Source organism: Xenopus laevis, chromosome 5S (assembly GCF_017654675.1).
Source record: "Xenopus laevis strain J_2021 chromosome 5S, Xenopus_laevis_v10.1, whole genome shotgun sequence".
NCBI classification, from domain to species: domain Eukaryota; kingdom Metazoa; phylum Chordata; class Amphibia; order Anura; family Pipidae; genus Xenopus; species Xenopus laevis.
The window spans coordinates 86,747,309-86,760,463 of NC_054380.1; the positions used below are offsets into that span (position 1 = coordinate 86,747,309).

The following is a 13,155-nucleotide window of genomic DNA, read 5'->3' on the forward strand; positions in this document are numbered from 1 at the left end:
AAGACTAAAGGGATTCGCCGCGTTGACTTCTAGTGAGCTGGCCCTAAATGACTGGAGCATGCGCACTAGCAGCTGGACGGATGGTTTTGCAGTTGTTTGGTTTGTGGCAGAAGTTGTGATTGTGATTTGAATGAGGGTGCACCGTGCAAGTGAACTCCGAGCGGGTGGGAGTGGGACTGGATTTGCTTCTACCGAGTGGCTTAGTATAGTAAGGGGCAGTACCGCCTTGTGCAACATGAAGTCAATAAATTGGGCTTATACTTTTTACCTGTTGATTCAGTCTCAGAAAAGCTATGGTTTTTGTTATTTCTTGAGCTAAAGAAGTGCAAACAGGAAAACTGAAGTTACTTCATGTTTTTTCCCTGCAAATAAACAGAAGCTCATTATGCAGGGGGGGCTAGATATGCTGTGATAGTTTAAAGGAGAAATAAACCCCTTATTAAAAAAACCCTACCCCACATAGACCACCCTTCCCTCTCAGCCTAGCGCTACCCCTGGCAAATGCCCCTAACTTTTTACTTACCCCTCAGTGCAGATTCAGGGATCTGAGTTTACCGCAGCCATCATCCAGGTCTTTGTGTCCGGCGCTTCAGCAATTTCTGTCAATTTTGGCACATGCGCAGTTGTCGCAAACCAGAATTGCTTCAACTGAAGGCCGGAAGATGGCTGCCGTAAACTCCAATCCCTGAATCTGCGCCAAGGGGTAAATTAAAATTTAGGGGCATTTGCCCGGGGTAGCAGCTAGGCTGGGGGGGGAGGAGGGAGGTGGTCTATGTGGGGTAGGGGGTAGTGATGTGTTCACCACGCCTGCCCGAGCCCGACTTCCGGGTTCCTTTAATAGATCTGCACCGACCTGCCCCGCCGATGACATCCCAAAAGGAACAGAGCAAGCAAGCGCAGCTTTTATAAAGCCGGCATTTGACGGTGAAGGGTGCGAGATCGGCCCGACCCGCGGAGATCGGGCCGGCCCGCAGGTCACTAGTAGGAGTTTTTTTTAATAAGGGGTTTGTTTCTCCTTTAAAGGGTATTCTGTCATGATTTTTATGATGTAGTTTTTATTTCTAAATTACACTGTTTATACTGCAAGTAATTCACTGTACAATATAAAATTTAATGCAATATAATGTAATATTGGTGTGTAGGCAGTCATCTCAGGTCATTTTGCCTGGTCATGTGATTTTAGAAAGAGCCAGCACTATAGGATCGAACTGCTTTTTTTTAAAAAAACAAAAACAAATTCCGAGCTATTTTTTGTGTACTTCAACTAGGGAATAGTCCAAATTAGATTCGAATTTGAAAATCAAAACTTATCATGTACTGTCTCTTTAAAAATTCGATTTCAACCATTTGTCATCTAAAACCTGCCAAATTGCTGTTTTAGCCTATGGGGGACCTTCTAGAACCTATTTGAAATCAATTGGTAGACTTTGAAAAATCTTGGTTTTTTTTGGGAATGGACCTATTCAACCAAAAAAAACCTTCGACTTAATTTTGTTCTTTTTGAAATTGAATTTCGAAGTTTTTTCAATTCAAAATTCGACCCTTGATAAATATGCCCCTAAGTGTAAAAACCACAAAAACCTCTAATACAAAAATTCCCCAAGTAAAAGTTGTTCCTATAGAAGTCAATGGGAGCTGCACTGATCTTATTGGACCGTTCGGTTCTTTTAATAAATTTCATGACATTTGCAGTTTTAGAGAAAGTGAGTTTAATCGTGATTTCAAAAACCACTAAAATGAGACTGTTGATAAATAGGCCTCCAAGTCATGGCAATAAAGCAAAGCGTAGCTCCAAGCTATGGTGACTTCATAGTTATTCATCAGTAGTACAGGTATTGGATCAGTTAACCCGTTATCCAAAAGATCAGAATTACTGAATTGCCGTCTCTCATAGGGGCAAATTTACTAAAGGGCGAAGTGACTAATGCTGCCGAAAATTCGCTAACTAGCCCCTAACTTTGCTAGTGAAGGAGATAGACTCTAGCGGTACTTCGATCCCTAACGCTTGGCAAATTTGCGCCCTTGCAAATGGACGCAACTACGCAAATTCACTAAGATTGAGATTTTACTGAATGTTACCTCTTGCGCCAGACTTGCCTTCGCCACCTCAGACCAAGAGAAGTGCAATAGAGTAGATAGGACTTCCTCAAAATTTAGTTGAAAAATTTTCTAAGTCCCAAAAAACGCTGGCGACTGTTAATTTTTTCAGGGTGATAGGCTGCAAAAGAGCGTAAATTGTTTTTTTGGGTAAAGCGCTTCCCCCCTACATTTCCTAACATATGGGACATATACTATACACTGGGCTCATGTGTAGGGCAATATAACTCCTCTATTTTATTTTATTAAGGTTTCCCGGGCTTGTGTAGTGTAATGTATTTCCTGCAACTTATACGTCCCATTGAACTATAACTTCCCACCGTATGCAAATTAGCCAACGCTAGCGCAACTTTGCTTTGCTTGGCGCAGTAACACTAGCGCAACTTCGCCAGCGTTCGGCACCCTGGATGCAACTTCGTATTTCAGTGAATTAGCGTTATCCTGGCGAAGTGTTGCGCTGTGAGAGGAGCCGTCGCTGGCGAATTTTCGGAGGTTAGTAAATTTGCCCCATATACTCCATTATAATCAAATAATGCTTATTTTTAAAAATGATTTGCTTTCTCTGTAATAATAAAACAGTATTTTGTACTTGATCCAAACCAAGATATATTTAATGCTTATTGGAAGCAAAACCAGCTTATTGGAGTTGTTTAAATGTTTACATGATTTTCTAATGAAGATACAAATTACGGAAAGATCCATTATCCAGCAAAGTCCAGGTCCCGAGCATTCTGGATAACAGGTCCCATACATGTACTGAGGGGTTCTCTAGTGAAAGCTTGTTTTCAAGAATATTATTTTTCCCGTAATTTATCCATTTGCTTATTATAGTGTATTTTTTTGAGGCTGTTGTGTTAAAAGGAGGGACCAAAATCTGAGGAGTAACAGCTCCCATTCCCAGGACCTTTTTAATGAACCTGAGTCACAGCAACATTTCTAAAAGGCCATCATCCAATAATAAGGAAAGAATACTCAAAATGCATGAGCATAATGAAGCATTTAAATCACCTAATAAATAATTGTACTGTACATCTGTGTACTTACTTAATAAGTTAATATTTTTGCTGTTAGCTATTAATCTCTTGCAGTCATGTTAATCTTGTGTATTTGTGTAACCTGTTATTGAGCGGTCTTTGATCTAGTGAGGACACCATATATTAAAAGTAACAATTTGAACACAATGTCAATGCTTTTTTTATTTTACAACACAAACATGTTTCTTTTGCATCATTAGGTAGTACAATGCCATGTCCTGTTTTTTTCTGCTCATGTGATGTGCAGGTTCCAAGATTTTCCTCCTACAATGACTTTGCCTTGGCGAATCACACACGTGTAGCGTCCCTGGGCTTCTTCCTCTGCTTTTAGAACCAGGCTGCTTAGGGACAATCTAACTAACCCAGGTGTAGAGGAAGAGAGACGAGCTCCATCTTTATACCAACTGATCGAACCAAACAATGGACCACAGCAACATAAGGATCAGGGTGACGTAAGGATAAAGTAATAAGAGAGACAGATTAATAATATTTACAATTATTCTCTTTCATAAATGAATTTAAATGTTAATAAAATATACTATGAATAAAATATACTATTATTTTTTTTCATTACATGTAACAGCACAACCTAAAACAAAATACACGGGGTGGTTCACTTTTAAGTTAACTTTTAGTATGTTATAGCATAGTTAACTCTAAGCAACTTTTCAATTAGTTGTCATGATGTATTTTATTTATTTTTAATAGTTTTTAAATGATTTGCTTTCTTCTCCTGATTTCAAATGGGGATCACTGACCCCATCTAAAATACAAATGTATTGTTATTTCTACTTTTTATTGTCCATCTTTCTATTCATGCCCTCTCCTGTTCATATTCCAGTCTTATTCAAATCAATGCATGGTTGCTAGGATAATCTGGACCCTAGCAACTAGATTGCTGAAATTGCATACTGAAGAGTAAAAAGCTGAATAAAAAGCTAAATATCTAAAAAAAACCTCAAACATGAAAACCAACTGCAAATGATCTCCCTACATGATACTCAAAGCTAATTTAAAAGTGAACAATCCCTGTAATGTGGCAGATTGCATCTTACAAATAAGATAAGGTTGCATATTTCAAAAAAGGGTAAAAAGTTTTTATTTAAAAAAAAAAAAAAAAAAGCTATTACAATCTGATCTGTAAATAACATGTAACACTGCTTACTGCTTTTTTTATACAACAAGGTTTTTTACACTGGGCAAATAAGCACTTGAGTATTTACCATTTTTATTGTTCTACCTGCAACTGGTTAAAAAATGATAATTATTGATTTGTTGCTGTGGATTACTACCTAGTATTAACAATCAACCCCCAAAGTCTTTTGTCTGTCATTGACTGTTGAATGTAGATGCATAAAAACATGAAACCATATTGCTTTTAAGTGGTAATTAACTTTTTCATTAACTTTTATTTAACTCACTTTTTAATTAACTACTTTTTAAGTTGCTTAACTCTAAATGCCTAACAAGTTCATTAATTCATTTAAGTGTGCCCCCCCCATTTCAGCATTATGATATTTATGCATTATGACATTGCATTATTGATACTGTATACCAGTGACTGAGATGACCCTTTAAAGGAACAGTAACACCAAAAAATTTTTAAAGTAATGAAAATATCATGTAGTATTGCCCTACACTGGTAAAACTGATCTGTTTGCTTCAAAAACACTACTATAGTTCATATAAACAAGTTGCTGAATAGCAGAAATTGAAAAATGGCTATATGGCACAGGATAAATAATGGAATAAACAATAGTAGTGTTTCTGAAGCAAACACAGCAGTTTTACTAGTGCAGGGCAACACTGCATTATATTTTTATTACTTTAAAACAATTAAATTTTTTGATGTTACTGGTCCTTAAACTCTGCTGTAACTCTTACCTCATGCTCTTCTGTGCTTGGGAGTCTTTTTGGGAGCAGTGAAAGGTAACAGATCGACCTTGGGAAACATAGCGATTCTTTATTTTAATCCTATATTGTTTCGGTCCTTGGCCAAGAGACTCTAAAAGCACAGAGAAATCAGTATGTTAATAATACATTTTTTTGCTTTTCATGCAAAAGAGAAGAAAATAAAACAGAAAAACAGAAGTCCCAAAATTCTGCACAATAGCCTAATTATCATGATTTAATGACTCACCTCTGCAACTCTCACATTTCAGATGACACTGATGTCCACAGGATCCTGAAATCTCAAGGGAATCACATCTAGAGCTTGAAGAAGGACAGCCTTAAAGGACATGGAAAGGCAAAAAAATAAAATCCCATTTTTACTTTCTTTAATGAAAAAGAAACCTATCTCCAATATACTTTTATTAAAAAATGTGTACCGTTTTTATAAGAAACCTGACTGGATGCAGTGAAATTCTCCCTTCATTTACTGCTGTGGATAGGAATTGTCATATGGTCCCTAACTGCAGAGCAGGGAAACAATCATACTTATGAACAGCAGGGGGAGCGCCCGCCTTATTTACCAGCCGTGCAGAACTCAAGCAGCTTTGTTTAAGACGATCCCAAAGCAGTCCAGACCTCACTGAGCATGTGCAGTGTCAGGGTCAGGCAAAGCTGTTTAACAAAGTTACAAGATGACAGCCCCCTGTGGCCAACTTTGAAAGCATAAATCATTTGTTTAATTAGGCTTTGTGGTGCAGTAAGTTCATGTTTATGTTTAGTATACAAAATACAGCATTTCTAGCCTTATTCTATTTAAGACTTTCCTTGTCCTTTAACAAAGGATCAAAGATCAGTGGTTAAAAGAACACTGTGCCTAAAACAAGGTTCTTCTTTACTCTGTAGTAAATTTGCTTGTACTGTGTTAGCATTTTATCACAGGGGTCATTCATCTTATTTGGCACCGACATTATTATGTGTGCAGGGTTCAGAGCCCACCATTTTTATTAATTTGATGACTGATTGCATGAAGAAAGCTTAGAAATGCAGAAAATAGCTCTGTACTATTTTTTTTAAAAAAATTTTAATTTTTATGAACAAAAAAAATAACCCAGAAGAAGACAAATTAAAAAATGAAACAAATATTTTTATATAAGACAAAATTACAATATGACAACAAGCTTATAAATGGAACATACCGTATATGGCTCATTCATTTATTTCAAAGGGGCAATTTGCAAATGACAAAAAATGTAAAAAACACTTTTTTCCCCTACCAAACCCCTAGCTTGTGTGTTTCCCAGAATGGGCAAGTTGATTGTGTTGGGGGATGCAGAAATGTTAGAAACCCTATGCTTATCTCATGCTATTGGCAGTGCAGTAGTGAAGACTTTAAAGGAGCCACACACACCATATATTATGCAGGCGGGAAGCTTACCCCTTCATTGTGCCAATAATTTTCACAATAATTATATTGTTAAATCTAATGTTTTCCTGAATAGCTATTACTGTTCTGTAAAATTTACTGAAGAATAATTAATCAGTCCTTCTACATCACCCTTATACTGTGTATGATCTACAATAAAATAGCAAAATAGAGATGATGAAAATCAGTGATCATTATCATTGACAAGCAATACCATAGAGACTCTGTATGGCCATGATATCATCTTTCGTGACATGACGTATCCTGGTGTAGGTAGCGTTGGGATGCATGAGAGCAGTTACATTACTAGAGTGCCACAAACCAAGTGCATGACCAATCTCATGTGCTGCGACTTGGACAAGATCATTGTACCACACGCCTAATGAAGAGGAAATGAATTAATAAAAGATCAGTGGTGGGAATAAAAGAACAAAGGGTAAATATAAATAAACTTCTCAGATCTCTGAAGATGAAAGGGTTAATTTACATTTGCAGTGGGCAACTTGTGCTTTTCTTCACAGTCAGTTTCACATAAAACCACTTCCATTAAAAGTACAGTACTTGCATCTAAATGCACTCTTTGCACTTCTATCTAGTTGCATTTGCCACTGTTCAGAACTTTCTGCCTTTTTTTTTCCATTTAGGGTCTGGCCACACGAGCAGATTCGGGGCAACAATCTCCCCGAATTGCCTTCCCCCTGCCCTCCGCCGGCTAAAATGAAAATCACCTGCGGAAAGGCACTAGTAGCGATTTGTTTTCCGAAGTCGACTCACAAAGAAACTTCGGACGACTTCGGAAAACGAAGAGCCGCGTGTGCCTTCCCCAGGTGATTTTAATTTTAGCCAGCGGAGGGCAGGGGAAAGGCAGTTCAGGGAGCTTGTAGCCCCGAAGAAGAGGCGATTTGTCGCTGGGGCGTCTAATCTCTCCGAATCTGCTCATGTGGCCTGATGCTTAAGTGCTACTATGCCTATTGATGCAAAGGAGCCCTGGAGCTACACCACCACCAAGGGTAGCTCCTGGGTTCCCTCAGCACCCGGCATCAATTGTGCCATAAATATAGGGTGCCCATACTACTCACACAAGAACACCAGAAATTACACCAGCGAATACTTGTAATTACACTGTGGACTACAAAATTATTTGCCTTACTTGTGTCCAACTTATGACAATACACAGAACCAGTCACGTTAATTTTTGGAGAGTAGGACACAATTGCAGAAGGGACAATCATGTCAAGAGAATTGCCCCTTTGTGACCACAATGACACATGCATTATGGGCCAGATTTATTAAGGGTTGAATTCGAATTTTCAATTTTTTTTATGGTCAAAACTCTCAAATTTGAATTGTGAATTATCCAGACTCGATTTGAGTTTTAATTTGAATTTTGAAATTTTCACATTATGACCTATTAAGAACTCAAATTCGACTATTCGCCACCTAAAACCTTCTGAGTTCATGTATCAGTCAATGCGAGAGGTCCAGGGACCAATTTGGACATGTTAGTAGCTTTCCTGACATTCCAGGTTTTTTTGGAGAAAAAAATCAAAACAATATTAGTCGAGTTGGATTAGATTTTTATTCGAGTTTTCGAGTCATTAAAATTCAAACAAGTTTTAGAAATTACTTTTCTTTTTATAAATCACCCCCCAGTCAAATTTCGAGTATATATACGAATTTAATAACGTCAGGGGCGGAACTATCCTGAGAAAGCAGGGGGTACAATTGTACCAGGGCTCATACCCCCTGCGAGCCTGCTGGCAGTTCACTCAAGCAAAAAACGCTAGAAAGAACGCTTCCGGAGGGGGGCAGACAAGCCCGGCTGCATATTCTGCACCCGGGCCTGCCTCTCCATAGTTATGTTACTGAATAGAGTTTTAAAAAACTCACATGAATTTGAACTTTAATAAATGTGCCTCCCAGTGTAGTGTCTATTGTGTTGTTACTATGGAAAGTGGTCAAGCATGGTAGGGAAAAGTGAATATGTGTATTTCTTTCAGCATATGAACGTCCTATTGCTTCAGTATATAACTGTATTATGTCATTGCTGTAGAAGAAAGTGAAGTTTAAAGTGTTTTAAAAATAGTTATATTGATGATTTACCTTGCTTCCAACTGAAACGTGAAGGTCCAAGGACCCAGAACTCATGGTTGTCAAAATGAATTTCCCCGCGTGGTGGCAAAAAAGCATGAGCTAGTTCCCCGTTTAGGCCATCAAAGCAGGGGTGGAGTGGAGATCCCCAACAATCACTGTGATTAAAAGTATAAAATCCTAAAATAAAGGATAGAGATTGTAATATTATTGCACTGCAAGTTGTCACAATCACGTCTGATCATGCCCTGGTATCTTTTGTTCACCTTCTATATTTCTGCTTACACCATATCACTTCACTGTTTAACCTTTCCTTTACCGGAGTATTTTCATATCCCTTTTCACCCTCATTTGCCCCTTTTTTATTTGTTCTCTTTTTCTTCTCTTCATTTCCTTTATTGTTACTACACTGTATTATCATTCCATTCTGTCTTCTACTTTTGTCAGGTTTGCTTGTACTGATCCCTCTTCTTTGGGGCGACTAATCTCCCCGAACTGCTTTCCCCTGTCTTCCGCCTGCTAGAATGAGAAATCGGCGTGGCTCTCGCGGCGCTTTGTTTTCCATAGTCGCCCGAAGTTTCCAACTTTTTTCACAGTGAAGTTAAATGTTATGATGGATGGTAAACCTACATTTTTTTAAATAATTCAACTGAATTATTTTAATCTGATTATTAATTGTCCAGTTTTTGTATAAGATGTAGTTGATTTTGCTTTTGGATGACTGAGGTTTTTTTTATAATGATAATTTATAATAATAATTTTAACATACAGGGTATTCTGTGCATCGCAATACATTCATGCTGTGATTTGAGGCCCCTACTGATTTGGATCTTTGGGGTCATTATTCTATTTCATTATCTTTATTTACAGTCATTTCCAGTGTCGGACTGGCCCACAGGGATACCAGGAAAACTCCCGGTGGGCCAAGGTGTCAGTGGGCCCTCCTGCTTCTAACCTTTGGCCTGTTTCATGGTCATTCTCTATTTCTTTATGGGAATAAAGAGGCTTAATAATGGAAGAATAAAGCATAGTATGTAGAGAAAAGAGACCAGGAGAATAAAGAGGTTGAGTGAGGAGAGGAGGTATAAAAGTTTGGAAAGTGGGCCCTCAACCTAAGGAATAAAAAGCTAAATAACTCAAAAACCACAAATTATAAAAAAAAAAAAAAAAAACAATTTCAAATTATCTCAGAATATCACTCACCACATCATACTAAAAGTGTATTTAAAGGCGAAAACCTTTAAGGGAAAAGAAACAGGTATAAAGTTTGTTCAAGGTCGCAACCATATATCAGATATTTGCAGAACAGTCCTGGTGACTGGATGCTTTTAGTTCATAGATCTGCAACACACTTTGCACCTGTTGTTACATTACACCACACTTAACTACACAATTGAAATAATCAGGGACACGCTCTTGCCAAGGAAAGTACATATATTTGCAGTTACTGCAAATGGAATTTTTTTTTGATTTGCTGGAAAAATTAAAATTCTTTGACATTACAAATCTATTTATAATTCAGGTTGCCTCTTTGTAAAATTAAATTGAATCCACTCACCTATACTTAGGTCGGAGACCTGGTGTGATTGTACCCTTTGGAAAGTGAGGGAGGAGACTTTACTCCACATGCGGAAGGCAAGGGCCAGTGCTCTCTCCGTGTCATCTTTATTCAGGGTGTTGGGAAACTGAACAATCCTGCAAAATAATATCCTCTAAAGCAGTGGTTCCCAAACTGTGGGGGGTAGAGTAGTGGAGGGGGGCTCAGTCTGAAGGCCAGTTAGGGAGAATGGCCATTTGGTCTCCTAGATACACCTGAAAGCACAACTTGAATGTCAGTTATAATCAGTGTGAAATTTGTGAATATGAATTTGTTGCACAAGACATCTCGAATCACTGATACACTGAAATGTATCTATATCTGTACTAGGGATGCACTGAATCCAAGATTTGGTTTCCGGATTTGGTCTTTTTCAGCAGGAGTCGGATTCGGCCTGGCAGAACTGAATTCGAATCCATAAAATCATGTGACTTTTTCGCACACAAACAAGGAAGTCAGAATGTTTTTAATTCTCTATAGCAGGGCTGTTCAACTGGTGGCCCGCGGCCCCCCACATGAAAGCCTTCCTGCGGTGTCTGTTTACCATATGTAAGATTTAAAGGTATCACTACAGAGATAACTGGCCCTGCATTGTTTAAACCTCAAATTCAGACTGTAATCCCTTGTATTGTTCACACCTGTGATCCCCCTGCATTGTTCACACTTGTGACACCGCTATTGTTTATATCCTAAAATCCTGTACTGTTCACACCTGAGACCCAGACTGAAAATACCCACATTATTCAAAATGCAAATGGAGCACCAGCACTGTGTCACTGTATGTAGTACATTTTAAAGTGGTCCTGATAGTGTGACAGTCTATGCCTGCCCTATGCTCCCTGTGTGTGCCATACTCTGCCTGCCCTATTGTGCTTGGGTGTGCAATACTCTGCCAGTGTCTGTCATACTCTGCCTTCCCTATGCTCCTTGTGTGTGCCATACTCTGCCTGTGGAATATACGCCTGGTATTTGATCTGGGCGTTTGTTAGCATTTGAAAATTATTGTTATTGGCCAGGGTTGCCACCTGGCCGGTAAAAATTATGGTTGATCCCAATGTTATTAATAGGGAAAAACGATAAATATATAGGAAAGCTGGTATTTTTTTCCAGAAAAGGTGGCAACTTTATAAGGGGCCCCTAAGGTGTTTAATCATGTGCTGGGGAGGGAGTGCTGTGTTATCCACAGGGGAGGAGGAGGTATATGGATTTTAGCATATGTCTAATCGATGGATTAAAATCCTTTGAATCGTTCGATTCGAAGTATTTAATCATTCAATCGAAAGATTTTTCCTTCGATCGTTCGATCGAACGAAATGCGGTAAATCCTTCGACTTCGATATTCGAAGTCAAAGGACTTTACTTCGAGGTTCGAATATCGAGAGTTAATTAACCCTCGATATTCGACCAATAGTAAATGTGCCCCTACATGATATTTTCATTACTTTAAAACACTTTAATTTTTTGGTGTTACTGTTCCTTCAGAGTAAGATAGTGCCAGCTAATTTGGTAGGTTTTTCAATGTGATTATGTTATATGCTGAGGATATTAGGTGTAATTAAAATATGGAAGGGAGCAATCTAGTATATTTCTGTACTTTGCACCCTACCTTCCACACTGGTTGAATTGTTGCAGGTCTCTGCTCTGAATTGGAACATACAGACCTGCATCAGACAGATGATGACAGCAATATATTCATGACTGGGGGAGAGGCAAATAGGCCTGCACCCCTGAATGCTCCTGCACTTGCGGCAGGGCTAATAATAAATAAGCCTTTTTGTGTATCATGTTTAACTTTAGATAATATAGTTCATGTATACAATAAAACAAACTTACTTGTAGGTCAGATTTAAATGGTCCCACTTGTACCCCAAAGGATTAATTGTGTATCTTTTTCTTCTGGTAAGCATGCTGCTTTTAAAGGAACAGTTAATGCCACATTCCACAACTTCATTCTGAAACTGAATAACAGAGTATTACCTGATATTCACTATGTTTACAGCCCGTTAAATCTATAGCCTTATTATATGAGATGTCAATAGGCAGCAATGCTGCATCACTAATTGGCTTTAGGCAGCCATATACTTTAGCCCTTTCTATAATACAATATGGCAAAGAGCAAAGAATTAAGCCAAGTCACTCACTCACCTTTGGGAAAATCAAGGCTTTCTGCTGGTAACAGAAAAGGTTGCTGAGAAACAAGAAAGAGACAACAGCAAAGACACAAATCCAGCCAGAACTTCTGACAGCCAAACCCCAGTCCATATTCTGCAGAGTAATGAAAATAGCCTTAATAAAATAGCACTGACGACCTGCAGTGCTTCAAGGAATGGACAGGCTTGTCGCACATTTGATATGGCAAGCTAAGTACATCAATTCTGGAAATCTGGGAGATCAAACAGAGAACAGAGGAAGAAGGAGAAATAAAATGAATTTATAGATCTAAGGAACAGCATATGTGTGATAAAAGACCAGAAGAGGATACAACTAAACCAGGGGATGCAGCAACCATGTGTGTTTTATTAGAGGACACGTGAGAGTAAGAACAGCTCCCTCTTTGTCTACTTTGGCTCTTTCTACCATATGTGAGACTGCACACATACCTCCCCTCCTCTCACCTCTTCAGAACACTGGGGGAGGGAGAATAAAAGACGGACAAGTGGCAGGAAACTAGTTGTTGCTGAACTACAACTCCATACATCCCCAGATAGTCCTCAGCTCTAAGAAGGTGTTTGGGAATTTATTTCAAACATTTAGACTACAGGCATAAAATATTTAACCAATTTTCTAATGTTGTTAGAATGTATAGAAGTCTGCCAGACCACTAAATATGGTATCATATATTCAGCCCTTCCTTCCTTTCATGCGCTGAATCCAACTCGTGCTGAAGGAATAAAGATTATTTGAGGTAATGTGGCATTAAGGAAAAACTTTTTCACTGGTCTAAAAAAAACCTTCAATCCCCAAGCTCCTATTAAAGATAATGTAAGGTAAAAGAAATAAATTAAAGGTGTATTTTAAGA

The 13,155-nt window shown here is 38.4% G+C and overlaps 1 protein-coding gene and 1 long non-coding RNA gene across 3 annotated transcripts; one reads left to right on the plus strand and one right to left on the minus strand.

Moving 5' to 3' along the window:
* The first annotated feature begins 9 nt into the window (after positions 1-9).
* Positions 10-6,586, plus strand: LOC108718033. Of its 2 annotated transcripts, none has more exons than XR_001935953.2 (3): positions 10-99; positions 3,379-3,594; positions 5,294-6,586. It is a non-coding gene; the product is annotated as an uncharacterized LOC108718033 (long non-coding RNA). The 2 variants fall into 2 exon arrangements; XR_005961596.1 differs by lacking the exon at positions 10-99 and adding an exon at positions 2,530-2,589.
* On the minus strand, positions 3,364-13,155 carry LOC108718032 (matrix metalloproteinase-23). The gene is made up of 8 exons (XM_018265585.2): positions 12,281-13,155; positions 11,969-12,093; positions 10,097-10,233; positions 8,551-8,718; positions 6,662-6,826; positions 5,272-5,361; positions 5,016-5,136; positions 3,364-3,535 (listed from the first exon to the last, which is right to left on the minus strand). Exons 1-8 carry the CDS (start codon positions 12,395-12,397, stop codon positions 3,364-3,366), a joined length of 1,095 nt encoding a protein of 364 aa, XP_018121074.1. The 5' UTR covers positions 12,398-13,155.

Coding starts and splice junctions, on each gene's coding strand:
- LOC108718032 (XM_018265585.2), bottom strand. CDS start 12,397: ATGGACTGGGGTTTGGCTGTCAGAAGTTCTGGCTGGATTTGTGTCTTT. Junction 10,234..11,968: donor CATTTAAATCTGACCTACAA/GTAAGTTTGTTT, acceptor ATTATTTTGCAG/GATTGTTCAGTTTCCCAACA. Junction 6,827..8,550: donor ACGTTTCAGTTGGAAGCAAG/GTAAATCATCAA, acceptor CCTCTTCATTAG/GCGTGTGGTACAATGATCTT.